Source organism: Hordeum vulgare, chromosome 5H (assembly GCF_904849725.1).
Source record: "Hordeum vulgare subsp. vulgare chromosome 5H, MorexV3_pseudomolecules_assembly, whole genome shotgun sequence".
NCBI lineage: Eukaryota > Viridiplantae > Streptophyta > Magnoliopsida > Poales > Poaceae > Hordeum > Hordeum vulgare.
The window spans coordinates 489,067,360-489,094,972 of NC_058522.1; the positions used below are offsets into that span (position 1 = coordinate 489,067,360).

At 48.0% G+C, this 27,613-nt stretch overlaps 2 protein-coding genes, 2 long non-coding RNA genes and 1 pseudogene across 6 annotated transcripts; all 5 read right to left on the reverse strand.

The window, feature by feature from the left end:
* Window positions 1-739: 739 nt before the first annotated feature.
* LOC123396122 lies at window positions 740-2,021 on the reverse strand. The gene is made up of 3 exons (XM_045091169.1): window positions 1,718-2,021; window positions 1,260-1,625; window positions 740-1,161 (listed from the first exon to the last, which is right to left on the reverse strand). The coding sequence occupies exons 1-3, from the start codon at window positions 1,721-1,723 to the stop codon at window positions 1,111-1,113; spliced, it is 423 nt and encodes a 140-aa protein (XP_044947104.1). The 5' UTR covers window positions 1,724-2,021; the 3' UTR covers window positions 740-1,110.
* A 5,086-nt stretch (window positions 2,022-7,107) lies between these two features.
* Window positions 7,108-8,181, reverse strand: LOC123396124. Of its 2 annotated transcripts, none has more exons than XM_045091174.1 (3): window positions 8,042-8,181; window positions 7,618-7,944; window positions 7,108-7,528 (listed from the first exon to the last, which is right to left on the reverse strand). In XM_045091174.1, the coding sequence occupies exons 1-3, from the start codon at window positions 8,045-8,047 to the stop codon at window positions 7,475-7,477; spliced, it is 387 nt and encodes a 128-aa protein (XP_044947109.1). In that variant the 5' UTR covers window positions 8,048-8,181; the 3' UTR covers window positions 7,108-7,474. The 2 variants fall into 2 exon arrangements, with proteins under 2 accessions (XP_044947109.1, XP_044947108.1); XM_045091173.1 differs by having other exon boundaries at window positions 7,618-7,947.
* A 4,113-nt stretch (window positions 8,182-12,294) lies between these two features.
* On the reverse strand, window positions 12,295-13,347 carry LOC123399804. Its single transcript, XR_006610431.1, has 2 exons — window positions 12,720-13,347; window positions 12,295-12,609 (listed from the first exon to the last, which is right to left on the reverse strand). It is a non-coding gene; the product is annotated as an uncharacterized LOC123399804 (long non-coding RNA).
* Window positions 13,348-14,493: 1,146 nt separating this feature from the next.
* On the reverse strand, window positions 14,494-19,641 carry LOC123399805. 2 transcript variants are annotated; one of them, XR_006610433.1, is made up of 4 exons: window positions 18,958-19,641; window positions 17,644-18,865; window positions 17,377-17,542; window positions 14,494-14,685 (listed from the first exon to the last, which is right to left on the reverse strand). It is a non-coding gene; the product is annotated as an uncharacterized LOC123399805 (long non-coding RNA). The 2 variants fall into 2 exon arrangements; XR_006610432.1 differs by having other exon boundaries at window positions 17,644-19,623.
* A 3,320-nt stretch (window positions 19,642-22,961) lies between these two features.
* On the reverse strand, window positions 22,962-27,402 carry LOC123396980 (annotated as a pseudogene).
* Between the last annotated feature and the right edge of the window lie 211 nt (window positions 27,403-27,613).

A 27,613-nucleotide genomic window follows, 5' to 3' on the forward strand; every position in this document is an offset into this window, starting at 1 on the left:
GGAGGACAACAACAATCCCCGTGAAAACCCAAGCCTTGTTTTGTTTGGACCGAAACCAAAACTTGGCCACTCAACGAGAACTGAAAATGCACGACATATTTTTCGAAGAAGGATCGGCGGTACGTCCGATCGAGTTATCGGTGGGCTTCTGTTCTTGTACTGCTGTGCGGTTCAAGGACTAGAGCCACAGTTCTTTGCTCGATCCGTCACTGCAGACATGAACTACACCCACGCTTGTTCACCCATGTTCTTGATGTCCGTCCTCTTGTTATTTTCCCACTGTTTTCTCTTCTCAGTTTTCCAAGTCAATCGACCTCGACCTCGCTGAGTCGTCGTACGGATTTATGACTTTTGGCGTTGCCCGATTCATGTATGACAAAAGCAGGCACATGCCGAAATAGTTACTGTCACCCACTGCGGCGGACACACACGGCTGCGACAGTGTGTGTGTGTCTATGGCCGATCGAGTTGAATGACACGGCTGCGACAGTGTATGTGTATGGCACGCGCGAAGAAACCAGTGAGCTCACACTGCACAGCAACTACTGTATTACCCAACTGCTCGAATCAATGCGTGTGCCAGACTCACCAGGCTTGACGGGCCCATCCAACTGCTCGTCATGCATGCAGCACAACGGTGGGCTGTACGTGCTCGTCTATCTATCGCCATCTCTGAATCTCTGAATGATGACAAACACCCCCGGAAACCAGCTTGAACATCAAGATTGATCAGAAAAGATTTCAGGTAACCAGGGTACTAGTAGCACAAAGACAAAGATGTTGCCACGTTACACAAGATGAAGGGAAGAAACTCTAACCATGCACCATCTTACCACAAGCCAAGAGAGCGCATGCGCTCGGAGAGAGAGACGGAACTATACGTTCTATGTTCTCTTGCGCAAATGATTTAGATCTATTATCGAACTTCACCGGAAGTGCAAACAAAGTACGAAGCACATCAAACATAATAGAAATTACATTCAGATTCGAAAACCACCTATGTTACCAACGGGGCAGACAGAACTATGGTAAGTAGGGGTATATCAACCACAAATGGCAAATAAACACTACGCACGCAGCATCCCATCCATCATCGCGACATGTTTGGGTTCAGTCGACGCATGAGTTGAGGCCCAGGCATCCCATCCACAGGCTCCTCGTCTGCACATGCACAGAACCGCATTCAAACGAAGTCCGGTCAGGTCCAACCACAAGACAAAAATATAAACATTCTTTCTTTCTTTGGGGGCCGTACGTACCTTCATTGGACGCCGGTGGGGGGCGAGCTCCGGCGGTGGTGGCACCTGGTAAAGGTCCACGTCGACCGGCCGCACCACCCTCCTGGAGCCGCCGCTCTTGGCCGCGGCTGCGTCCGAGGACGCCCGGGACACGTTGCCCTCGGGCTGCCTCCTCGCCTGCTTCTTGGGCGTGGGCGTGGGCTTGCGCGGGGGCGGCGAGTACCTGAACCACACGTCGCTGCAGGCGTCCGGCTCCGGCGTGGCGGCGTAGCACGCGGCCGGTGCAACAACGGCCGGCGGCGGTGCCGCTGCCCCCTCCGGCGCGTCGTGGTGGTAGTTGTAGTTCCACTCCCCGAACGCCGGCACGCGACGCCTCCTCCTCGCCTTCTGCAAGAACAACGCACGAACGATGATTAAGGGCTCCGATTCTTGGTGAAGTTGCCGGCATGGATGCCTTGCCAGGCTCATAGCGCACTTACCGCCATAAGCTTCAGCACGGAGAAGAGCAGACAGTCACAGAATGAGCTGCGGAAGAGGAGGAAGAAGAAGCAAAGCTGGGGCTGGCCGGTGTCGGTGGGGCAACGAAGCTAGACAACAGAATGGAATGGAACCTCCTCCAACTCCAATGGCCGGACGTGCGTGTATTTATAGCGATGATCGGAGCGGAGGAGCGACGCGGCACGGCCCGGTGTGCGGCGTCGAAGCGAGGAATGGGGATCGGGACCGGCAGCGTTTCCTTTGACAAAGGTCGAGCGAGAGAGGGGAGACGGCCGGTATGGAAGGCCGAAACTTTTCAGTGGCCCAGCGTAGCCTGCAGCGGGCTATGGTGCTCCGTCGGCGTGGGACAAGGGCGCAGAGGGAGGGAGGTACTACGTACGTACGTACGTAGTACTCGTCTGACTGATGCGCCAGTTTTTACTGCGACGCACCATCGGGGCAGGGCACTGTTTTTCTGCTCTCACCGCGCGTCGCGCCGGGTTGGCAGTTGAGCATGGAGGCCTCCTGTCGCGCCCGTGTGCGTGTGTGTGTTATTTCGACATCATCACCGATTGATTACAACTCACCTCTCCCTCCCAGGTCGCCCCCGCGAGGCGACCCGGGGATCCCACATACGCCGCCCAACCCCCTCCCCTTCCTCTCCTGCCTTCCCCGCCGCCGCCCCGGGGCTCGGTCGGGCAAAGCCTGACCGGAGCCGATGGCGGCGGGGCCCTCGCGTTCTCATAGTGGTCGGGGTCGGCGCGGAGTGGCCCACCGCCCTGGATGCGGCGCGGGCGCCGGGCGTCGCGGCGCGATGGTGTCTGAGGCTTTGGGCTCCGGTGCTCCTGTCGGGCTTCGGGCGGCACAGCGGGTGGCGGGGCGCGAGGGAGCTGATGTGGCGACGTTTCCGACATGGTGTGGAGGGCGGCGGGGTGTGCGAGGCGGCTGCGGCTGAGCGTGAGCCGACGCTGCCCGGCGCGCCTTGGCGGAGAGCTTTTGCCTGCGCGCGGCGCCGGCACGAGAAGGTCGTGGGCCCTTTGGGCGCGGGGCCGCTGTGGGCATCCGGGGCAGATTTGGCCTCTGCCGGCTTGATGCTGGACGAGGCGGCCTCTGGCGCCTTTGGGGCGGGTGCATGAGGACGCGGGCGCGCGGGATCCTCGCGGCGGGCGGTGCCCTGGCTTGGTGCGGCCGGATCTGACAGGTCGTTGACGGTCGGATCTGGCGCCCTGGCGGCTGGGGCTGAAGGTGGTTTCGGCCAGCGGTTTGCTTTCAGCGGGTGCGAGGTGGCTCCACACCGGGCTTGCCGTCCGCGGTGGCGTGGTCTTGGCGTACTTTGGTTTGGAGCAGGCTGCTTTGGTCAATGAGGAGAGCAATGGGAGCATCCTTAACATGCAATTGCGTCGGGCGAGCTATGTCGGCTTGGCTCGGGAGATTGGTGGGGCATAGGTTTTTGCTCTTTCGGACCTATCGTTCCTCTCCGATGTTCTCGAGGTCTACGGATATGCTCGCGGCTGCCCGGTATGATACGACGATTGTCGGTGTGCACTCTCGTAGGAGCGAAGGCGCTCGAGTGCCCGACCGGGTGTGTTGTGGCGTTTCGCCTTCCGGCGCCTTGTATGTCTTGTGGTGCTCTAGGTCTAGTCTAGTTAAACGTTGCTATGATTTTTGCCCGGTTTTCCGCAATAAATTGAACAGTCCAGTTCTTGTAATACCTTCTTCTGATCAATGAATTTGGCAGCTCTCCTACCGACATTCAAAAAAAAATTCACCGACTGATTAGAAATTTTAAATTTCGCGACGCTGCATGCTACGACTCCGAGGCAACGCTTTGGCCAATGACAAGATGTTTATTTTTCAAAATTGCTAGACCTACAAACACTTCTACATAAGCTTACTTAAAACAGTTATTTCCTTCCCTAATCCTAACTAATCCCCCCTGATTTACAGGATGAGAGGCATGCTATCCAGTTAAACAAAGCCACGTAATCTTATGCGTAAGTTTTCGTAAAATAGTTCCGTAAGTGTAGCAAAGCTCTTTATTTTTTCCTTTTTTCCGGAAGATCAGATGTCTTCTCTATAAAGACGCACAGATTGATGCCTTTTTTGGTACATAAAATTGGATTATCATAGGAATAGAAATTTAGGAAATGAGATGACATATATGAATAGGGATCAATTCTTTCGAACCAAAGTAAATGGATTGACGACGTATAAAAAAAGACGTTTGTCCGTTTGCTCCGTGCGTTAGACCGTGATTTGTATTCATTTGGCTCTAAGCAAACACAAGCGGACCATTTCAATCGTGCTTACAAGTTGGCCTTATCGTTGTGCTTCTGCTCTTGTATTACTATTCAGTTCAAGGATTAGACCTATAGTTCTTCGCTCTATCCGTCAGTCCATACATGAATTACTCTCTTCGTTCCATAATGTAATGAGCCCGTACTTTTCAAGATTTCACTTTAGTAATTTAACCAACATGAACGACTCCGACAGAAGCCAAAATTATACAATGTCATAATTTTTGCTTCGATTGCATTTATATTGATTAAATTTATTGTCAACCTTAAATCTTTAAAAGCAGGAACGGGAATACACCCACACTTTTTCACTCATTTTCTTGATGTCCGTTGTCCAGTTATTTTTCCACTGTTTTCTCTTCGGGCAGCAATCTGTGCTGAAGGACCGACGCAACGGTACGGCCGGTCTAGCCTAGACCGTCGGATGCAGCCAGCCACGTTCGTCGGATCTGCGTGTGATCCCACCGAAGGCCTTGAAGCAAAAACGTTGCAGCAAATGTTGCAACCTGACCCCACACAGGCACACACGGAGAAAAACAAAGCCTCCTGCCCCCGCGTCGCCCTGTCCCCGTTCCGCGTCGGCGGTGGCCGGATCCGCCGGGTTTTTATTGCCGGCGGCAGGATTAGCTCGAGGAGGGTCTTCCCCATTTATCATGGGACCTGGGTTTGCTTCAACCATGTCATACATCCGAAATCAACTACTTGCTGCCATGGATTTGGGCTCAAGCTCTCGGATGAGCTCCACTGCGAGAATACGGTTGCAACAAAACAATACGGCTGCAACAAAACAGAATGACAGATGTAACAAATTTGTATAATGATTGTAGCATTTTGCCTCCCGTGAAGCAAAAAAATAATTGTTGGTGGTAACAAAAAAACAATACGAGGGCAACAAAGGAGAATGACGGATGTAGCAAATTTGTACAATAGTTGTGGCATTTTTTCATCATGGTTGCAGCTCGGCCATGCCAACGCTTGTAGCAAAATTTCTGTCAACTGTTGTAGCAAAAATTTGACACCGTTGTAGCAAAAATCTTTGGATGACCGCGGCTACAACTCCGACGAACTTTGGTTGCAACTCTGACAGACGTGGTTGTAGCTTTTTTACTCAACAGTTGTAGCTTTTTTTGAGCGCATGTAGCTTTTGTGATACGTGGTTGTAGCATTCGCGACACTATTCCTGCAGGTCCTCGTGCAACATACTTACTTGCCGGCCATGGGGTCACCCACCCCCCGCCGCCTTGCTGTTTGCAGCTCCTTCGTTTGTCGGTTGCACCTCCAGTGTGTTAGAGTTGTGTCGAATATTGTGTACAAGGTAGGTTACAGATGAATTTGTAGTTGTATTGTGTTTAGGTAGGATATGGAGTCGTGTCCAAGCAGGACACTTGTATCCTAGGCCTATCATATATAGCGGGGCTAGACACACGATGTAACCTATGCCAACATAATAGCAGAGGTGTGCAGGGGGGGCCGACGGCGTGTGCCGGCGCCCAAGGCGTCCAGGGTGCGGTATTGTGACGGTGTCACGGGGAGGAGCACCTGTAGTCATGCCCCGGGGATGTAGCCATATCGGTGAGCCTCGTTAACAAATCTCGGTGTCGTGCTCGTGGGATTGCTTGGTCCTCGGATGATCGACGGAGTGCCTCGGATTTATTCTAACAAGTGGTATCACGAGCTAGGTTGTTCGGGGATCGTGGATTGTTGATCTGGAGGAGGAAAATAAGCGATCAAGGCACCCCGGGCATCAGATCGGTCTGAAGCAGCAACAGGCATCGTATGAAGCGATCGAATCAAGAGATTTGTTTTGGAAGCAGAACGGGACCGAGTCCCAGGAGGATCCGTGTTCTCCTCGTCTCTATAGCGGAGACCTGCACGTTGGTTAAGCAGCGACAGCAACCGGCAAGGGCGACAAAAGGCACGAAGGGCAGGCAAATCAATGAAGCAAAGAAAATTCCATCAACATATATCTATCGTGAACTAGCAAGGAGAACATGGCAAAGCAATTAGCCAGCATCGGGAGTTGAGCCAAGAGAGGAGTTGCTCACGTGAAGACAAGGAAGTTGTTTTGGTTGGAAATTGCTATTAGTACGCTGAGGCTAGTCGTGTACTCGGGGCATTGCGTGAAAAGCTCAGTTAATTTTTCACAGGGTCACAGGGTCAGGGGAAGCCGACGGCGTGTGCCGGCGCCCAAGGCGGCCAGGGTGCGGTATTGTGACGGTGTCACGGGGAGGAACGTTCGTAGTCATGCCCCGAGGATGTAGCCATATCGGTGAACCTCATTAACAAATATCGGTGTCGTGTTTGTGTGATTGCTTGGTTCTTGAATGATCGACGGAGTGCCTCGAATTTATTGTAACACAGTGTAGCGGGATGCAGCATTTTGCGACCACCATGAGCCTGCGCGGAGCAAAACAAGCTACGGACGCCGGCCCACAGCATCTGGGCAATCCAGCGGCTCGACGCAACCAACTACAATCGTCGCTGGCGGCATGTAGCTTCTGCCATTTTCATGGCGCAGAGGTAGATAGAGCAGAGAGACGAGGATGCGAGGAAGAAACTTTGGATGGAACCATCAACAAAAGTCCATGCGAAAAATCAGGAGCGATCAAACAAAGCGACGAACTCGCCACACGCATCCGGCGCAACGCTTCGACCGACGCGTCGAATCTAAACATTTCCCTTTCTCTTCTCAGTTTTCCAAGTCAATCGCGCTCGACGTCGACCTCGCTCGGCCGTCGTACGCATTTGTGACTTTTGGCCTTGCTCGATTTATGTATGCCAAAAGCAGGCACATGCCAAAATAGTTACTCTCAGTCACTGCGGTGGACACACACGGCTGCGCGACAGTGTATATGCATGGCCGATCGGGTTGAATGGCATTGGCACGGGCCAAAGAAACCAGTGAGCAAGTGCACGAATCAATGTGCGTACCAGACTCGCCAGGCTTCACGGGCCTACCCCAACTGCTCGTCATGCAGGCATGCAGCACAACGGTGGGCTGTACTTGCTCGTCTATCTATCGCCATCTCTGAATCTCTGAATGATGAAAAAATAAAAAAACAGGCCAGGGATTGGAAGCCGCTTGCACACCAAAATTTATCAGAAGCGATTCCGGGTAACCAAGGCATTGGTAGCACAGGACGAGATGTTGCCACGTTACACAGAATGAAGGAAAATTCTAACAACCATCTTACCACAGGCCAAGAAAGGGCATACACTCGGAGAGACAGATCTCTCTCTCTCTCTTGCGAAAAATGATTTAGAGCTATCATCAAACTTCACCGGAAGTACTAAACGCATCAAACATAGCATTAATAAAAATTACGTCGAGATTCTAAAACCACCTTTGTTACCAACTGGACAGAACTGGAGTGTATATCCAACAGAAATGGCAAGTAAACACTGCCGATGAACACGCAGGCAGCATCCCATTCCCATCCATCATCACGCATGAGTTCCGGTTCAGGAGGCGACGCATGAGTTGAGACCAAGGCACCCCATCCACAGGCTCCTCGTCTGCACAACATGGCATTCAAACAAAGTCAAGTTAGCTCCAACCACAAGACAAAAATTGAAAACTTTCTTTTTTGGGCGATCGTACGTACCTTCCTCGGCCCCCGGTGGGGGGCGAGCTCCGGCGGTGGCGGCACCTGGTACAGGTCCCCGTCGACCGGCCGCACCACCCTCCTGGAGCCGCCGTTCTTGGCCGCGGCTGCGTCCGCGACGTCGCCCTCGGGCCGCCTCCTCGCATGCTTCTTGGGCGTGGACTTGCGCGGGGGCGGCGAGTACCTGAACCACACGTCGCTGCAGGCCTCCGGCTCCGGCGTGGCGTACCACGCGGCCGGCGGCGGTGCCGCTGTCCCCTCCGGCGCGTCGTGGTGGTAGTTGTAGTTCCACTCCCCGAACGGCGGCACGCGACGCCTCCTCCTCGCCTTCTGCAAGAAGAGCGAAAGATGATTAAGGACTCGGATTCTTGGTGAACTTGCTGGCACGGATGCCTTGCCTGGCTCACAGTCACAGGACACTTACCGCCATCTGGTTCAGCGCGGAGAGGAGCGGACAAAATGAGCTATGAAGGAGGAGGAGGAGGAGGAGGAGGTAAGCTGGGGCTGGTCGGTGGGGCTATGCTACGAAGCTAAACAACAGAATGGAATGGAACCTCCTCCAATGGCTGGACGTGCGTGCATTTATAGCGAGAACCGGAGTGGAGGAGCCACGCAGCACGCCATTAAGCACGGCCCGGTGGGGCTCGGGATCGGCATCGTTTGACAAAGGGCGAGCGAGAGACGGGTACGGCCGGTATGGAAGGCCGCATCTTTTCAGTAGCCCGGTGTAGCCTGCAGCGGGCTAGTAGTATGGTAGTCGATGGGCGTGAGACAAGGCCGCAGAGGGAGGGAGGGAGGGAGGTACTCGTCTGACTGATTCGCCAGTTTTTACTGTGACTCTGCGACACACGACTGTTCTCACCGCGCGTCGCGCCGGGTTGGCAGCTGACCATGGAGACCTCCTGTCGCGCCCGTGTGTGTGTGTTATTTCGGCATCATCACCGGCTGATTTAGAGATTTTATGGTTTAAATTTTGCGACGCTGCGTGTGCGTGCCCTGCAAGCTGCCGAATCCGAGGCAACGCTTTGACAAATGACAACATGTCTTCTCTACAAAGACGCACAGATTGAGGAGTACATGTAGAAGGTGTTTGGTTTAGGCTTCAGGCGGCAATGTAAGAGCAACTCCAAGGGGTCAACCCAAACAGACACCGATTTCGTCGGTTTTTTGTCCGTTTGGGTCGATCAGGCGGAGACGAACATTCGCTTACGCAAATGGATCGGCTCGTGCGTCCAAAGCTAGCCGAACCCATTTTTTACCGGTGAAAACAAAGAAATAATGCATAATTAAACATTAAAAGTCGTCACGAATGCCGACGATAGTCCACGCGTCGCGCCCGCATTACATTAAATAAAAATAAAAGAAAACCTAAAACCATGTCCATGCAGCCCTAGGCGTCGTCGTTGTCGTCATCAAGGCCGGTGAGGTCGACCAACGTTGGCGCAGGGACGAGACTCCACGGGAACACCGAGTTCCAGAGCGCACTTGCCTGCGCCTCCGTCGTTTGCCCCGCCGGCGCGGGGCGTGCTCGTGGCGGTGGCAGCGCAGCAGCACGGGCACGCTCCTCCTACTCCTCCTTCTCCTTCTTCATGAGTCGCAGGCCTCCGGCGCGCTTCGTCCGCAGGTGCTACGACCTCCAGTGCTCGAGGTAGGCTTGCTCCTGCCGCGGGGTCGCGCCCAGCCAGATGGGCGGCGCCATTGTTGGAAATATGCCCTAGAGGCAATAATAAATTAGTTCTGATTATATTTCTTAGTTCATGATAATCGTTTATTATCCGTGCTATAATTGTATTGATTGAAAACACAATACTTGTGTGGATACATAGACAAAACACTGTCCCTAGTAAGCCTCTAGTTGACTAGCTCGTTGATCAAAGATGGTCAAGGTTTCCTGGCCATAGGCAAGTGTTGTCACTTGATAACGGGATCACATCATTAGGAGAATCATGTGATGGACTAGACCCAAACTAATAGACGTAGCATGTTGATCGTGTCATTTTGTTGCTACTGTTTTCTGCGTGTCAAGTATTTGTTCCTATGACCATGAGATCATATAACTCACGGACACCGGAGGAATGCTTTGTGTGTATCAAACGTCGCAACGTAACTGGGTGACTATAAAGATGCTCTACAGGTATCTCCGAAGGTGTTCGTTGAGTTAGTATGGATCAAGACTGGGATTTGTCACTCCGTGTGACGGAGAGGTATCTCGGGGCCCACTCGGTAATACAACATCACACACAAGCCTTGCAAGCAATGTGACTTAGTGTAAGTTACGGGATCTTGTATTACGGAACGAGTAAAGAGACTTGCCGGTAAACGAGATTGAAATAGGTATGCGGATACTGACGATCGAATCTCGGGCAAGTAACATACCGAAGGACAAAGGGAATGACATACGAGATTATATGAATCCTTGGCACTGAGGTTCAAACGATAAGATCTTCGTAGAATATGTAGGATCCAATATGGGCATCTAGGTCCCACTATTGGATATTGACCGAGGAGTCTCTCGGGTCATGTCTACATAGTTCTCGAACCCGCAGGGTGTGCACACTTAAGGTTCGACGTTGTTTTATGCGTATTTGAGTTATATGGTTGGTTACGAATGTTGTTCGGAGTCCCGGATGAGATCACGGACGTCACGAGGGTTTTCGGAATGGTCCGTAAACGAAGATTGATATATAGGATGACCTCATTTGATTACCGGAAGGTTTTCGGAGTTATCGGGAATGTACCAGGAATGACGAATGGTTCCGGGAGTTCACCGGGGGTGCCCACCCACCCCGGGGAAGCCCATGGGTGTTTGGGGTGCCACACCAGCCCTTAGTGGGCTGGTGAGACAGCCCAAGAGAGGCCTATGCGCATAGGAAAGAAAATCAAAGAGGAAAGGAAAAAAAAGAAGGAGGTGGGAAAGGGAAGAAGGACTCCACCTTCCAAACCAAGTGGATTTCGGTTTGGGAGGGGGAGACCTTCCCCTTTGGCTCGGCCGACTCCCTTAGGAGTCCTTGGACCCCAAGGCAAGTCTCCCCCCTCCTCCTCCTATATATAGTGGGGTTTTAGGGCTGATTTGAGACGACTTTTCCACGGCAGCCCGACCACATACCTCCACGGTTTTTCCTCTAGATCGCGTTTCTGCGGAGCTGGGCGGAGCCCTGCTGAGACAAGGTCATCACCAACCTCCGGAGCACGATCACGCTGCCGGAGAACTCTTCTACCTCTCCGTCTCTCTTGCTGGATCAAGAAGGCCGAGATCATCGTCGAGCTGTACGTGTGCTGAACGCGGAGGTGCCGTCCGTTCGGTACTGGATCGTGGGACTGATCGCGGGATTGTTCGCGGGGCGGATCGAGGGACGTGAGGATGTTCCACTACATCAACCGCGTTCACTAACGCTTCTGCTGTACGATCTACAAGGGTACGTAGATCACTCATCCCCTCTCGTAGATGGACATCACCATGATAGGTCTTCGTGCGCGTAGGAAATTTTTTGTTTCCCATGCGACGTTCCCCAACAGCCGTCACGAACTCCTGGACGACGCCGGTCCACTGGTAGACCTCCTGCGGCTCCGCGGGCTCGGGCTCGGGCCGAGGTGGCACGACGCAGTCGCCAGTGGCCGACAGTGCGATGGCCTCCGCGAGCTTCTGCTGGTACGCCGCCTCCTCTTCGGCCATGCGCCGCGCTTCTTCCTCGCTGTCGTGGAGGACAACAACGAGCGCCGCCTGGTAGGCGGCCTCAGCCTCCTGGTCCTCGTCGTTGACGACAGGGGGGCGCAGAGGGCCTCCTACCTGCACTTCGCGCACGCCACGACGGCGCTGCTCCTCGTGCTCCACGCCGAACCACACCTCCCAGTTAGGGGAGTCGGCCGCGTACGTGGGGTCTCGCCGCTGCTCCGCCGCCAGTAGACGTCGTCGCTTGGTCACCTCCTTCGCATGCACCCCCGCCGACCGAGGGGGCGCGCGTTCGCGCCGACGCATTTATGTCCTAAATTTGGGTCAAAAATCGATCGGCGTGGACCCATTTTGACAATGGGTCAGAACGTTGGACCATCTTTTTTATCCGTGCCGGTCCAAACGGACATCAGCGGACGAAATGGGTCGCCCCATTGAAGTTGCTCTATCGCAAACGAATTTGTTTGCTTATACTCTAATAATGAATTGTAGCGTAGTCAGCCCTACAACCGGGCCCTCCGTGGCTCCATTCATCTCTATCGGCAACATTAGTGCCGCCGACCTGAGCTCCCCGGCCAGCACATCATGGCTCCGTTCATCTCCATCGGCAACATTAGTGCCTCCGACCTGAGCTCCCCGGCCAGCACATCGACCATCTTGTTTTCAAGATCCTCGCCATCCCCTCCCTCGGCCTGGCGTCCCAACCGCCACCCTCAAGCGCCGTCTCTACCTCACCGCCACCGCCGATGATAGCGACAAGAATTCCGGCCTAGATCAGTTGGATGATGTGCTGTTGTAGCCCGCAGCCGGGCCTGGCTGTGGGCGTGGTGGCGCGCACCGGTGTCGGCCGCTCTCCTTCATCTTCACCGGTGTGCCCGGACTTCATCCAGTCCCAAACGTGACCTTGTCATTGTCAGCCCCCACGTCGAGCCGCCGCCAAACTCCATTGGACTGGATAAGGAAGACGTGGTAACAGTTTTAGAATGGACGCGAGAGGGCAGCTCCGGTTTCTGTTACGACACGATTTTGATCGGTAGCTGATCCCATGGTTTGTGATTACAGCCAAAACTAACCAAACAAGATTCAGCGTCATTTGATACCGCTGTTAATGGATTACGTACAAAGTTCCAAAACAAACACCTCACCCAGTCTCAGGATGGAAGAATCATGTTTTTCCTATAGTACACAACTAAAGTATTTGTCCTTGTGTGGCAGTACATCAGTTGCATCAATGAAGAGTAGAATCATATACGTTTCACAGGGACATTGCGCTGAGTGGAGAACTGGCATTACTCCGACTTCAGTAAAATGCATATGATCTACTGTACTTCAGTGGCAGCACCATGAGGACCAAGGATGTAAAGTAATGGATAAATTGCACATACATACATAAACTTCAGTAGATATAGATAAGGATATTTTATATAATTACCTAGCTGTCGAGAATGTCCATGTTGAGAAGCTTAGTGCTATTTTCTTTTATTCCAGATTAACATGTCGATTGATCTCAGAATGCAGTCTTCCCTGATACATTAACATGCTCAATTTTAGCCTGCAGCCTGCACCACCATTATTAAAAGCTACAGAATTTACCATTTGTTCATATCAATCAAGTGATGAGATAATCAGGTTAAGCACATTTTAAGAGACCGTGACCTTATGCCATCACTTTGGCAACCTATACGACTTATAATAACAATATGCAACATAATTTATCAGTAATACCCTGCTTTAAAGCTTCTTTCCATTCAAGTTTCTAGAGTTCTGTTCTAGCACATGAGCATTATTGCCCTGATCCATTTCGTTCACAGTTAATCATTAAGAGAACAGAGTGCATGACTGAAAAATATACAGCAGTAGGTAATGCACACATATTAGTGCCTCAGACTTTTAGTTGACTCAGCACCACCCCGGTGAGGCGGCGACAGACGCCTTCCTCGCGAAATTCTAACAGTATAGCGAATTAAACCACAACACTTATGGGGGAAATTCCTGCCACGAGTATCTTGAAATTCAGCTTGGGACATCAACATCTATATGTCAAAATAATCCTTGGATTGCATTATTTGAAGAGAAGAGTTGAAGTTATTATAATAGTAAAAGCGGCGTCTCGCGGCTCGATGATACAGTTAATCCTAAGAACTTTAATCCCTAGCTTATAAGGAGCATGCATGATCTCAGTGAAGTTACAAACCTCATGATGGACCAGCTGATGACCAAGGGCCTCTCCAGACTGTGTCCTGGTCTGCAAAGCCAACCAAGAGAACAGAGGATCAAGTATGCACGCAAGTAAAGAGCATGCAGTAAAGTTGTATACCATAGGAATCATCTGTTTTTCTAACAAAGTAAGATAAAAACTGTAGTGAAAATCTTAGTATCACACTTTTTTGGACAAGACAATAGTAGGAGAGGCTACCACTGCTGTATTATGCTATCATATACTCCCTCCATTCCTTTGTATCAGGTGTATAAATTTCAGCACGGTGACCAAGGCATATAATTATAGATTAGTTAGGCCAAAATTACCCTTGTCTAATTCGTGGATTAGCGACAAGTAAATCATTTAGGCTAGGAAAGGAAGAGATATATACAATCGGAAGAGAGTTAGTTTTCTTTTTTCTCTAGGAGAGATACGTGCAATCAGGGGGGAGATACTTCCTTTTTCTAGAGGGTCAAGATTGGAATTATGAGAAATTAGAACAAATGCACCTTATATTGTGGATTTTATCAAAAAACAAATACACCTTATACTCCCTCTGTTTCTAAATATAAGGTGTATTAGTTTTTCAAAAAGCCAACGGTCATCTATGTTTGACCAACATTATAGCAAAATATATAAATACTTACAATGTCAAATATATATAATATAAAAATATATTTCAAGGTGAATCTAGTGATAATGATTTCATATTCTAGATATTATTATTTTTATCAATAAACTTGGTCAAAGTTTGAGAACTTTGACTTTTTTGAAAAATAATACACCTTATAATTAGGAACGGAGGGAGTATATAAGAGGAAATTTGGGTAATTCTAACCTCTTAGCTGACCAGTCTGAATGCCAGCATCCATACACAATCCCCTTCAATAACCTAAAGACGCCATGCCCCATGAGCAGAAGACAAATAAGATTAGAATGTTAAGCTACTGACTTATTGGATAAACACCTCCTGAGCCTGTTATTTTCGTGTAGGGGGCTCACCTAGCTGTTGTAGCCTATAGGTTTGGCATTGCTTGGAAAGGCACCAGCTGAGGTATAGATGAATCGGCCAGGGATGTGGTTCCCCTGTCACAAGCACCGATGGGAGATGCAGCATGCCACCATGCGCTAGCAGCAGCTCGCCTCTAACCTCTCTGCATCCAAGCTTTTTGTGTCCTTGCATCTTGCTCGTAATCATCTGCATACAATACATATCAGCTAAACTCCTGCAATGGAGGTGATCCAGCAAATTCATCGGCTAAAATGGACTTCATACTCCAATTTAAATAGAACTATTTGTGGACGGTGGACACTGAACAGACACAATAGTAAGACCCTTTTCGGCTTTTGTCTAAAGAATCACTACTAACGACATTTGAGTCCTCGCCCTGATTCAGTATAGTCCTTGAGAATTTTTTCCTAAAGAATCCTTATATCTGACTGAACTTTTTTTGAGCAAAATTAACTAACCTGATGATTTCCCATGTTTCTGTACAGACAAAACATTTATTGATGATGTACCAAAGTGAAGATGCAGGGAAGGTCATGATTCACGCGAACTATGTCTTTCATCCAAGATGGCCTGACTGTACCCCACCCCCACCCCAAAAAAGACTAAATTTTTTTTTTTCGAGAAAACGCAGAGAGTGCGTTTCTTTGTATTGAAAAGGTAGAAAGTCAGTCTCAGAGGAGACGGTTACAACCAAAAAAGACTAATGAAATGGTTTTGTCAATAGAAAGCTTCACTAACTAATCCTCTCTCACATACAAAATATAAAGAGCACCTCACATATCAAGTAACTTTCCGCAAAATGGCAAGGCATTCATGCAAATAAATACCACCGTCCAATTAGCTTGCTTTCAAACACACACATGATAACATGCAGAAAATGTACAGTTCAACATACCTGGTTATACTACTATGCAAAGTAAAACTAATATTTACCCGTACTGTTTTTCTTTTTTGCACAAATGAAGGTGCACTCTGAAGATGGACAAATATAGATTCATGATAAATGGTCTGACCAAGTGCAATATGGTGAATGAATAATATCATGCAAGCATTTAAGTCTGAATGAATAATATCAATGATTGGTTTGTCACCCAAAAAAAAATATATGGTAGCAAAACCCTAGTAGGATACTGATAGCTTGCTGTTTCATAGACGTTCATGTAGTAACTCACAAGTGACATTCTTTTGAGCTGTCTTCGCATTGATAAGAGATTAAGAAGAGCACGGCATGAAATAGCAATAGAAGGTTGCTGCTTTGGTAAGGAACAGCGAGGCAAATAACTGAATGTACTAATCTTAAAATCCTTCTAAATTCCTTTCAAAAGCAAGAAATTCTAGCAAATGGTAACTAAGGAATTAATAGTGCTATTTATGAGATGCACTTTAAAAAAAATCCAAATAAAATGAGATTCTATTTGTCAACTTCCTATTTTCAGGCCTCAGTAGCTAAAGGTCCATCCTAGATATTTAATTATGTAACCACAACTTGGAACAAAATCATACCTACCATTACTACATTCTATTGGTTCATCAGCTCATCTACTGACGACAAATCCAGCACCTTGACTCAGAGAACCACATCCACAACAACACAGATGGTCGTCTATTTCCCAACCAACGTTTGATATATCCAATCCCAAAGATAAGCGACTAGGCAGAGCTTGGTTAATCAATGATTTAGGCAGACAATTTCCAACAGTGCCCAGCCACAATCCATCTCATCCCCTTCACCTGGTAATTTCGAATCAAGCACCTAATAATGGCTTCCTAAACCCACTGAACCGCAACCATGACAGGCACAATTCCTACAACCAACCAGGCATGTGATTGACACAACCAATCCTTAAGACAAAAAACTAAATTAGGGACTAACCCTAAGGCCACAAATCTGCGCCATATTTTAATCTAATGTAATCCAACGAGTAATCCTCAAGAGTAACATCTAAAATTGGGACCAATCCAAACCAACAGCCAGACCAGCGAAATGTCCTAAACCAGCAGAATCTAACAACGACAGGGAGGGAGGGAGGGAGGGAGGGAGAGTGAGAGAGCGAGAGAGGGAGGGAGGGAGAGCGAGAGAGAGACGGACCTGTGGACGGCTGCACCGTTCTTCTCCCTGGTTGCTGGCAGTGTAGGCAAACATCCTTGTCGTGGAATAGAGGCAACAGCAGAGAGGACCATGCTGCGGCCTCGATCCACCGGTCCTCCTTGCTTTCCGTCAAAGGGAGGGCGCCAGCCGGCGGATCGAGAGGAGGGGCAGAGGAGACCTGGCTAGAACGGCTGAAAGTATTTTGGACACACAATCAAACGGTCCAGAATGCAAGTGCCCTGAGAGGGCTTCATTTTGTGCAAGGTTCTAACAATGGGATTAGGCAAGGCAAGAACTCCCGGGCGGCTCTCGCACACATCTTGACCCACACGATCCCTATGGTCAGCACATTTGAACAGCAAATCCTAGTGCTTATACAGGGCTAGGTCCATATTATACATCAAAGCAAGGGTAGGCTATACCTCGGTCATGAGGGCCCTAACATGGGTAAATTTTGTCTCTATGCGTATTTGTCAAAATTTACCACAAGACAAACGGAAGCTAACTGAATAGTGCAATCTTCTAATTCTGCATCTGCACTATTATCATCTTCACTATCACCATCAGACATAAGCCACTAGACTAATCACATTTCACCAAGGAACATCAAATTAATAAAATCAAAACCATCTTACATATTGATATAGCAATGAATTGCAGTAAAACATGATATTGTTCTAGTAACCATTTATTTAAAATAATACTCTAATAGAGTAAAGACACATCTAAGATTTATTCTTAACGCTGACAGAAGATAGGCGTCAACCAGCAAGATTCATATACTTCACCAATTGGTTCAGTCGGGCAGCTCCTGGTTTGCACCCCCACGACGGAGAGAGCTCCTCTGACGTACGACACCTGCCGTTGGGTCACTGACATGTGGACCAGGTTGCAACTAGGCCCACGTATCAGTAGTGGAACTAGGGGATCCTCATCCCCCACGACCACAAGCAGCTGCACGTAACACAAAAATGAAGCAAAAATGTTGTGTTCAGCATGTATCGCACTTGCCTCTAAGCAGATGAGACACAATGGATGAAGTACGTAGTGGATACCTGCGAGGATGTCTGCGCGGGCTCTGGCCACACTTTCCACGATTCTAACAATCTGATTCAGGCGCCGTACCATGGGCTCGTTTGTCGTCGCCGCCCCGTGTTGTGCTAGTAAGGAGGCTCGTAGGTTGTTTGAGCGACACAAATTTGGGGCCTTCAATAAGTGTATGCCCATGGAGACCAGTGTTGAAGCCAATCGACACCGTACGTTGCACAGATCAGGTGCCCGCAAGAAGCACACGGCCATGAAGGCGATCACCGTCGAAGCCCGTCAACTCTATTGGCTGCATAGGTCTAGCGCCTACAAGAAGCGCACCCCTATGCAAGCGGCCAACTTTGAAGCCCGTCAGCTCCGTGAGCTACACAAATCATGTGCCTATGAGAAATGCAAGTTCGCCGTCATGGCGGATCGGCTCTCCACGAGACACGTATCAGGCGCCCATGAGAAAGGCGAGCTCATTGTCGCGGCAAACCAGCTCTCTCTGTTGGACAAATTTGTTGGACGTTTCTTGCGTAAGCACACCACGACAAGCGGAGTTGACGTCGCCAAGACTGTGCTCGGCTTGATCCCGACACTCCTAGCACAGACGAAGCGTTGAGAGAATTGGAAGCCACCGGGATCAGGACCCCACGCTCCACATGGAATTGTATGGGCACCTCCTGTCGTGGTCGTGCCATAAACTACGAAATTGAGCGGCTTGTGTGAGTGCATAAAGGTTGGCGTGGCACAAAAGGACGATTCGCCAAAATAGAGTCGAGGTAGTAGTTGGGATGATTTTGCGCCGACGGTCCATAGTTGATGTCATCGCTCAAGGCAGAGTGTGGTTGTGGTGAGTGGAAGAAGAAACGACAATCACTCTGAGGCAGCATAGCCGAAGACGGCCAAACACCATTCCACCAAAGTAGATCACAAGTAACTTCGTTGTTTCTCTGCATTGGCAAGGCATGGCTGGCGAGGGGTCGTCAAGCTAGAAACTATGCATGGGACACACCCATGGCCAGAAGAGCAAAGCGTGATGCGCATCTATGAAAGGACCAAGATGGGCGTAAGATGCCCTCGAAGTGAATCGACTATTTGTCCGTGCTCCTGCAGTAGCCAGAGCATTGGTAAGGAGGTAGTTGAACATATTTCCTAGTCAAGCCGCGTTCTTCTCGGTGCCTCCAATGCTTGGTGGGCCTCCCGATCGTCTCATATTTCCGTCTTGATTGCTTTGTTTCTCACACGCTATAAAAGTACTATTAAGAACTCATTAGCTTCACAAACTCAAAAGTATTGTTATAGTGTTACTCTTTGCACCGATCATGCACAGAACCTACCCGACCGAAGAGATTGTTTACATGCTCCTGCTTAAGCAGGCTTTCCCTATATTTCTGTAAGTGGTTGTTTCCAGGACTTGAGAACCCGTGTCCTTTGGACGAGAAACAAATATGCAAATATTTAGATGTGTTCTTTTTCCAACTGATATGGCGCTATTTATAGCCCCGCTGAAGCAATATGTTAGAAATGAAATCAATTCACATATATCCAAATTAATTGTCATTTATTTACATCTAGATATACGACATCGCCAACATTAATGTCCTACCAATTATTCGCGTTCTGATATTTTTCCGAGCTTTAAATGCAGTTATTTACTTGCAGCGCATCCATATATACATATCAATGAAATGTTTCCTACTATATCTCAGACTACGAATGAAATGATCAGCAGGACGATAATAATAACATAAGTAGCGTATAAACCAGAGAATCATACTGGAGCAAAGCAACAAGGCAAATGAGGTTTCCATAAGACTGAAGAATACAACACGAGAACTACTCGTTGCTTTGGTTTAACCCTTGGGGAGATAGTTCTGATGTTTTAGTATTCATTATTATGTTTCTTTGCCAAAACTACCCCTTGCTGCTTTGGTTTAACCCTTGGGAAGATAGTTCTCATGTTTTAATCTTCAGTCTTGTGAAAACTTTTCTTTGCTTTGCCATTTTGCTCCACTATGATTCTCAGGTTTATACACTAATTATGTTATTATTATTTAGAGTGGATCCTGATGATTGTTTCATTAGTGCAGTGTGATATACTAGGAAATCTTTGATTGATATCCATATATGGGTGCACTACAATAAATAGTAGCATTTAAAGCTCACGAAAATATCAGAATAAGAATAGTTTGTAGAACATTAATGTTTGTGTTATCGTATATTTGAACGTAAATAGATACAAATTAATTTGAATATATGAGAATTGATTTGGTTCCTAAAATAGCGCTTTAACAGGGGCTATAAATAGCACCTATGTCAGTTCGTAATGGAGCAACTCTAATTTTTACGTATTTTCCTCCCGCCAAAAGACGCGACTCGTACAAAACAACTACTTTTGTCGGGTAGGCTTTGTGCACGTGACCAGTATGGAGAGTGACATAATAGCAATACTCCTGAGTTTGTTTGTGAAACTAATGAGTTCTTAATTGTATTTTTCTAGTGTGTGGGAAACAAAACAATCGAGACGAGAAGATGAGACGACCGGAAGGCCCACCAAGCATCAGAGACACTGGGAAGAACCCGGACCAGCCAAGAAATATGTTTAACTACCTCCTTACCAATGCTCCGGCTACTGCAGGAGCGCAGACAAGTAGCCGAGTCCCTTCGAGGGCATCCCACGCTCATCTCGGTCCTTTTAGAGGTGGCGCATCACACTTTGGTCTTTCGACCATGGTTGTCTCCCACGCCCGGAGCTCTCAGCTTGACAACCTCCTCAACGATGTACTGTGTCAACACACAATGACAATGGCGTGATTTTTGATCCGCTTGTCCCCACGCCGTCACGTATGGTGCAAGCGCATCGACCAATCTACTGTGACACTGGAGGGAATGATGTTTCAACGTCTTTTGACTATGCAGCCTCGGAGCTCCCGTCGTTTCTCCTTCCAGTCAATGCAACCACATTCTGCGGCCTCGATGGACGACATAATCTCTGGAGCATCAGCGCAGATTCAGGCCAACTACAACCTCGACTCGGTTTTGGCGAATGGTCCTCCTACTATACCATGCCAGACTCCGTGCACTTGCACAAGCCAACCATTTTCACAATTTCTAGCATTGCCGCGATAGGAGGTGCCCGTACAATTCATCACTGAGCGTGGCGTCGTCGATGGCCCGATCCCGATGGCTTGCAATCCTCACAACACTTTGTCGATGATAGGAGCATCGAGATCAAGCCGAGCACAGAGTGTCAACCTGCTCAACGGCGTCAACTCCGCTTGTCGTGACGCGCTTACACGAGAAGCGGGCAATAGAATTGTGCAATGAAGAGACGATTGGGCACGACAATGAGCTCGCCTTGCTCATGGACGCCAAATCCATGTTGCACAAAGAGCCGGTCTGCAAGCTTGCATTTCTCGGAGACACTCGATCTATGTGACTCGTAGTGTTGACGGACTTTGAAGTTGATCGCCTGCACAAAGGTGAGCCTCTTGTAGGCATTAGATCTATGCACCGAGAAAAGCTGACAGGCTTCGACCCTGGTCGCCTCCACGGACGTGCGCTTCTTGCGGGCACGGGATCTCTGCAACCTACGGTGTCAATGGGCTTCAACATTGGTCTCCTCCATGGGCATACGCTTCTTGGAGGTCCTAGATCTATGTCACATACAGCCTACAGGCCAATTTGCTAGCACGGCATGGGACGACGACCAAGCGATGTCGGCAGCGACAAATGAGCCTCTGGTGTAGCGCCTCAATAGGATGTTTAGAATCACATAAATCATAGACAAAGCCCATGCAAGCATCCTTGCAGGTAACCACCGCGTACTTCATCCATCGTTCCTGATCTGCTCAGATGCAAGTGTGATACATGTTGAACATAACATTTTTGCTTCACTTTTGTGTCTGGTGCAGCTACTCAGATGCAAGTGTGATACATCTTGAACATAACATTTTTGCTTCACTTTTGTGTGTGGTGCAGCTGCTCGTGGTTGTGGGGGGCAAGGTGGTGCAAACCAGGAGCTATCCAACTAGAAGTCAAATTGATACCCTTGCACAGGGAAGATCAATACATTTTCCTTATGCAAGCCAGTTTAATACCCTTGCACGAGCAAACCTCTATTCGGCTTCATTGCTAGCAGTGGTGGAGGGAATAATTTTCAGGTGTGGCAAAGTTTTTAAAGAAGAAAATCATGTATACAACAACGATGCAGGAGCTTGCTAGAATACTTTATATTCAGCAAGTACAACTGAAATCCAAAAGTAAATGCTGGCACTCAAAATATCTCACTAGATGAAGATTATATGGATTACAAATCAACAATTTATCACCATTATTAATCAAGACACGCATAAATTTAAGTGAAGTTAAGTAAATATAGTTAGGAAGAATACATACCTATAATAAAGATTTATTTTTATTAAGTAGACCGTGGCAAAGGCATTCTTCTTGGTCTATTTTGAATTTCTTTCTTAATTTCAGCAAGAACAATTCTTTTAAATATCCATATCTAGTCACAAGAGGAAACAAATCAATTAGTTTTTCAACGATGTGAGAGCACTTCAGCACTAGAATAAATGCAATGCACAAGTACATAACTAAAACTAGAGAACATACATATGTATTTGAATATTTGATCTAATATAATTTCAATCAACGGAAACATAATACAAGTATTCGATCTTTTTTACAACACCGTCCGCTGATCTGCTCAACGTCGTTGACTCGCTGAGTCGCCGTTCACTGCCTCGCCAACCCATGGCGGTCATGCGCTGTCGGCTGCTACCACCCTACCGTGCCCTAATGCCCTATTTGCTGCCGCCTCCACCACGCACGATCGCAATTTCATGCAGTAGCTAGGTTTGGTTGTATGATGGTGGCCGCACTCAATATTAACATCATGGAGTTGTGGCCTACGTGCATTAGCAACCAGGCCCATCAGCAAACAGCCAACCAGGCCCAGCAGGAGCTACGACTAAGCTTTATACGTAAAATACGTGCGTATATTTGCAGCAAGCAACACCGTTTAGGTATGGCATCCGCCAAAGCTCGCCAAATAGCTCTGGTTGCTGGCTAACTACTTCTGGCATCTATCAAGGCAATTCAATCATTTTAGACATCATAGATGACTTGAACTACCTCTTTGATTAACACCCAAAATAAACATGGGGCGTTAATGCTGAATAAAAGTTTTTTTAGCTGAAGCAAATAAAAATGTGCAAATGCTCTTTGTAAAATCATACTGACCAGAAGCAGAAAATAAGCATGATGAATGCTTTGACTGAGCAGAATTTATCTGTACAGATAATATTCTTGTCGAGCAATTCTTATATAGGAATAATTTACAAGCGTAATAACCTTTGAATTATAGCTAGTTAACTTCTGATAAGGTGTATTTCTTACCATATTATGTTTTATTTAACATAATATGGTACAGAAGCCATGCAAATACAGCTCTGGCAATTAAGTAAAAATACAACAAATAATGTAATAATTCTAAAAGTAATGAAAGACCTACTAACTTCATGAAAAGTTGCCACCAACAAAATATACGCGTTGACCAGCATGAAAACAATATATCATCTTCTTCGCTACTTAGCTGGCTCAGGGTTGCCACCTGCTGGACCATCACAAGTAACTGCACTAGCAGACAAAAAATGACAGCAAAAATGTTCAGGTGTTAAATCCTGGTACCAAATGTACGTTCAACTCGAATTACATCAAAGCATCGAACACATGCGCTATGGATGGAGTACATGATGGCCGCTTGCAAGGGCATCCGGGAAGGATCTTGTGGCAACCTCATTGATCCTGGTTATCCTAATCATGCGACTTGCGCCTTGGCCTTGTCTGCCACCGGTCGACCCTGCCACATGCCGCTCCTACTTTCGACGCCTCCCTGATGCATATTGTGCCACAACTATCCAACATTCCATCATGCGCAGTAGGCCTCATCATCGATACATTGCGCATGGTGAAACCGTTGGGCGGTCATGGCACAATATCAACTGGAGAGGTATTCAACATAGAGATAGCATGTGGCATCGTCTGAGCGCTGGCGCCTGTGGCGAACAAGCCCAATGGCGTCACATGAATAGGACCAAGGAGTGCATGTCCAGAGCCCACGCAGACAACCTCGTAGGTAACCACCACATACTACATCCATCGTGTCTCTGCTCTACTCAGATGCAATGCAATATAAGCTAATCACGCATATTACACTGTGAGCTAACACCTAACCATTTTATGTCTACAGTGCAGTTGCTCGTAGGGGCATAGTGCTGACAAGCCCCAGCAGTCCAAATAGCAAAGATGGATATTATCGTTTTCATGCTCGTCGGTGACCATTTATTATAGGCAACTTGGCATGAAGCTGAATAATTCTTAGGTTATTTTGAGAACAAATAAACTTTACATGTATCTTACTCATTGTTGTAGTTGTATTTGCATGGTTCTGAATTTATATTATGTTTTCTTTATATCGATATGTATGGTGAATTTTAAACTTGATTTATTCGTACTGACATGAATGATGAACACATTTTTATTGCTTTAGCAACCTCCCCACACGGTAAGGCCCCCATTTTTTTGTAGTAAGTGATACGACTTATCTGAAGTTGACTGACTACAATTAAAGGTCGTATATAAGAATTTCTCAACACAAATGTGCTCTTGTGAAATGAATTCTAGTTTAGTCAACTCAAACATTCGTGCCTAATTATTTCCTGCTTTATGTGTCCAAATACTATTGTGTCAGCCCACTAAGCTATTGAATATATAATCCATGCCAAGAATAGAGTTATGTGTAACTTCATGGCCTTCACTAATTGGCGCATGAAGACTGTCCAACTAGTTTAACTTTCTACTTGAAGGCCAAAGCTTGAATTTATTACTCGACTCGGACAAGTCAATATTGTAAACTGACTTTAGGTCTAATGGTAAATAACTTAGCTCTAACGGTAAACGACTAAATATAATAGAAAAGATTAATGTTTCCGGTGCTGCGGTGCATAATTGGGTGTTGATAATTAGCAACATTTTAGGTGTCTCTATACCATATAGACTGGTTACGAATCCCATAGGTGAGTTGTAGACAGTGATGTTAGTCAAGAAACTGAAGCCCAGAAAGAAAAAGCACACAGGCACAGCAAAGGCATTGCTCCCTTATTTCTTTCACCATTCTATCTTCATTTAACCAAAGCGGGACAAAATAACTTCTTAAACTAGCACTAGCAACTACTTGAAATCTTCTGTAGCCAAAATAGATGTACTACTTATAATTACTACTCCCTCCGATCCATAGTAAGTGTTGCAGTTTTGAACTAGGGTTGAATTAGCCTAAGTTCAAAACTGGGGTACTTATTTTGGATTGGAGGGAGTAGCTCTTAAGAAGGGGACATAAGAAACTAAATCATGTTATGATATTTTACTTGACTTGAGATGGCAAAAGGGATACATGAAACTAGCCTTTTAAAAGGGGACATATGAAACTAAATCATAGTTATTGATCATAAATACTCTAGAAAGATATGCGCAGAGAAGTGTATTTCAGACAACGGTATAAGGCTACAGCAAGCCATAGCTGCATAATAACTACAGTAGTAAGCATAGACGTACGGTTTATAGTAGAGGTACAAAGGAACCCTACATTTTCTATTCAGGTGACTAGATTGATAAGCATAGATGGTGACTAGATTAATAAGCATAGACGGTGAGTAGGTGACTAGATTAATAAGCATAGACGTATGGTGCTGGTGCATAGTAGAGGTACAAAGGAACCCTACATTTTCCATGGCGCATGCGTAATTGCCTGATATGCTTCATACCATGAAAATTCAGACAATCCTCATCTATGGGGAACTATTGTATAAGTTCTAACAATAAACAAGTCAAAAGCGGCATTGTACCTTATTTATTTGAAGCCACTGATTAATGCAGTTAAGATGGTATGGATGCTTGCAGGGAAGTGCAACCAAGGATTCACCTCCCTCAAATTCCACGCGACGAATTACACGTCTACCAACAATAATTACACGTTAGCATGCCACTTTAATAATATATATTATTGGAAGGCTGTGAAACTTATAAGTATTGAATGTACTGTTCTATGTTGCCGTCTTGCATATCTTTTATGTTGTAAGTTACTGAAGGTAAGGAAACAAGTGTAGCAGCAGAGAGACCTCTACTTTCTGTACCAACTACTTCACCCAATGCAACTAATTCCTGAAACCATGGCTAGAACCATTAGCATTGCGTCTTGAAACTTTAGATGCAGGCCCAGGCACTAGAGGAAATAAAACAACTTGCCTCGTAAGAGTACTCGTCTGAATCAACCTCTTGCCATGAATCCTGTGTTTTTTCAATAATATGCTGATTTGTATATTGTCGGTTGCTCTGTTCGAATTTGGCTGGTCCCAGTAAGCGAAAACACAATACCACAATTTGAAAAAAGACAAAGTTCTCCGCGCATTAGATGAATTGGAGGTGCATGCCACAATCCCCGGAGAAAACATGGCAGGAGGTAAATTTTACCACTTATAGCATACTATCTACATCCTAGGTTGCTTTTGGCTTTGTTGCTATAATTTCAAAGAATAATTTAGCTCTACCAAGGAATTATGCCACTGCTTCAATTAAAATAAACAAGTAATACACTGTATGTCACACGCATTAACAAAATAAGCATTGCTGTCGGTCCTAGGTCATTTAATCAAAACTCGAGTGCTCCCAACTTCCAAATACAAAAAATTAAATCCATCCAAGACAAGGAAACATAAATCACTACCTGCGCGGCGTTTATGTTATCCTCGACATGCTCCTCCGCCCGCCCTACAAAGCAAAAGCAAAACTGCACATCGGCAAACCACGTGAAATGTGAAATTGGCAGGAAAACAAAACATACTCACAGTCGTTGATCCCAGCGAGGGCCATAAGCCATGTGGCAACCTTGTACTCTGTAGGGTCTAGCTCTGGCTCCACGTCCTCCGCCTCCCCATCCTAATCGAACTCCTCCTCCTCGTACTCGATCTCCTGGGCGCCTCAGAGAGCTCGTCTTCGCCTTCATCCTCGCCCTTGCCCTCGCCCTCAGCCTTGAGATCATCGTCCCCATCACCATCGACGCCACCCGGGTGCTCCTGTCGGCTGACGCGGAGGTGGTGCTCCAGCTCCTCCTCGTGCTCGTAGATCCCGGCCTCCGAGCTCCCATAATCGCTGGCCTCGCCGCCTCCGTCCATCCGCAGCATCATGTACGCCCTCTCCTGCACCGATCCAAAAGGGATGTTATATGTTAGTCGCACCCTCAAAAATAATAATTTGGGATGTCAATCGCGCACCTCGGAACCCTAGGGACGGGGACGGGACGGCCGGGGCCGCGAGATCTGGCCAACTTGGCTGCTCCTCGGGGACGCGCGCCAGGGCGAGGTCGGCGTGGACCTGGCTGAAGGCCGTGAACGGGCGCCGCGCCGCGCCTCGTCGTCGGCCTCGGCCGCCGCAGCGGCCCCCTCCGGAAGCGTCGGCCGACGGGTGCTGATTCGGGCTAGGGTTGCGGTCGGCGCCGGGCCTCTCGCCGCCGCCGCTCCTTTTAAATCCTCCTTGGGCGCGATGGTGCGGTGCGGGACGGAATCTGTTAAACTAATAGCATCTCCAACAACCTAACAGAATCTCCAACAACCACGCGAAAAGGCGCCCGCAGTAAACCGTTATTTTAGCGTGCGCGGGACAGAATGGCTTGCTCTAGCGACGACGGAAAACCGCGCACGAAAAGGCGGCAGTTCGCGCGTCATTTTTGTCGCGCCGCTTCCGACGCGCCTATAAAAGCGCAGCGCTCTGCCGCTCCCTCGCACGCCGCCACCGCTCCTCTCTCTCTTTCCCTCTGCATGTCGCGCCGCCGCCGCCCCAGCGCGTCGCCACCGCTCCAGCGCCCCGCCCCCGACGCGTCACCATGCCGCCGTTCTGCGTCGGGCTACCGCGGCGTCCGCGAGCGTCCCAACGTCG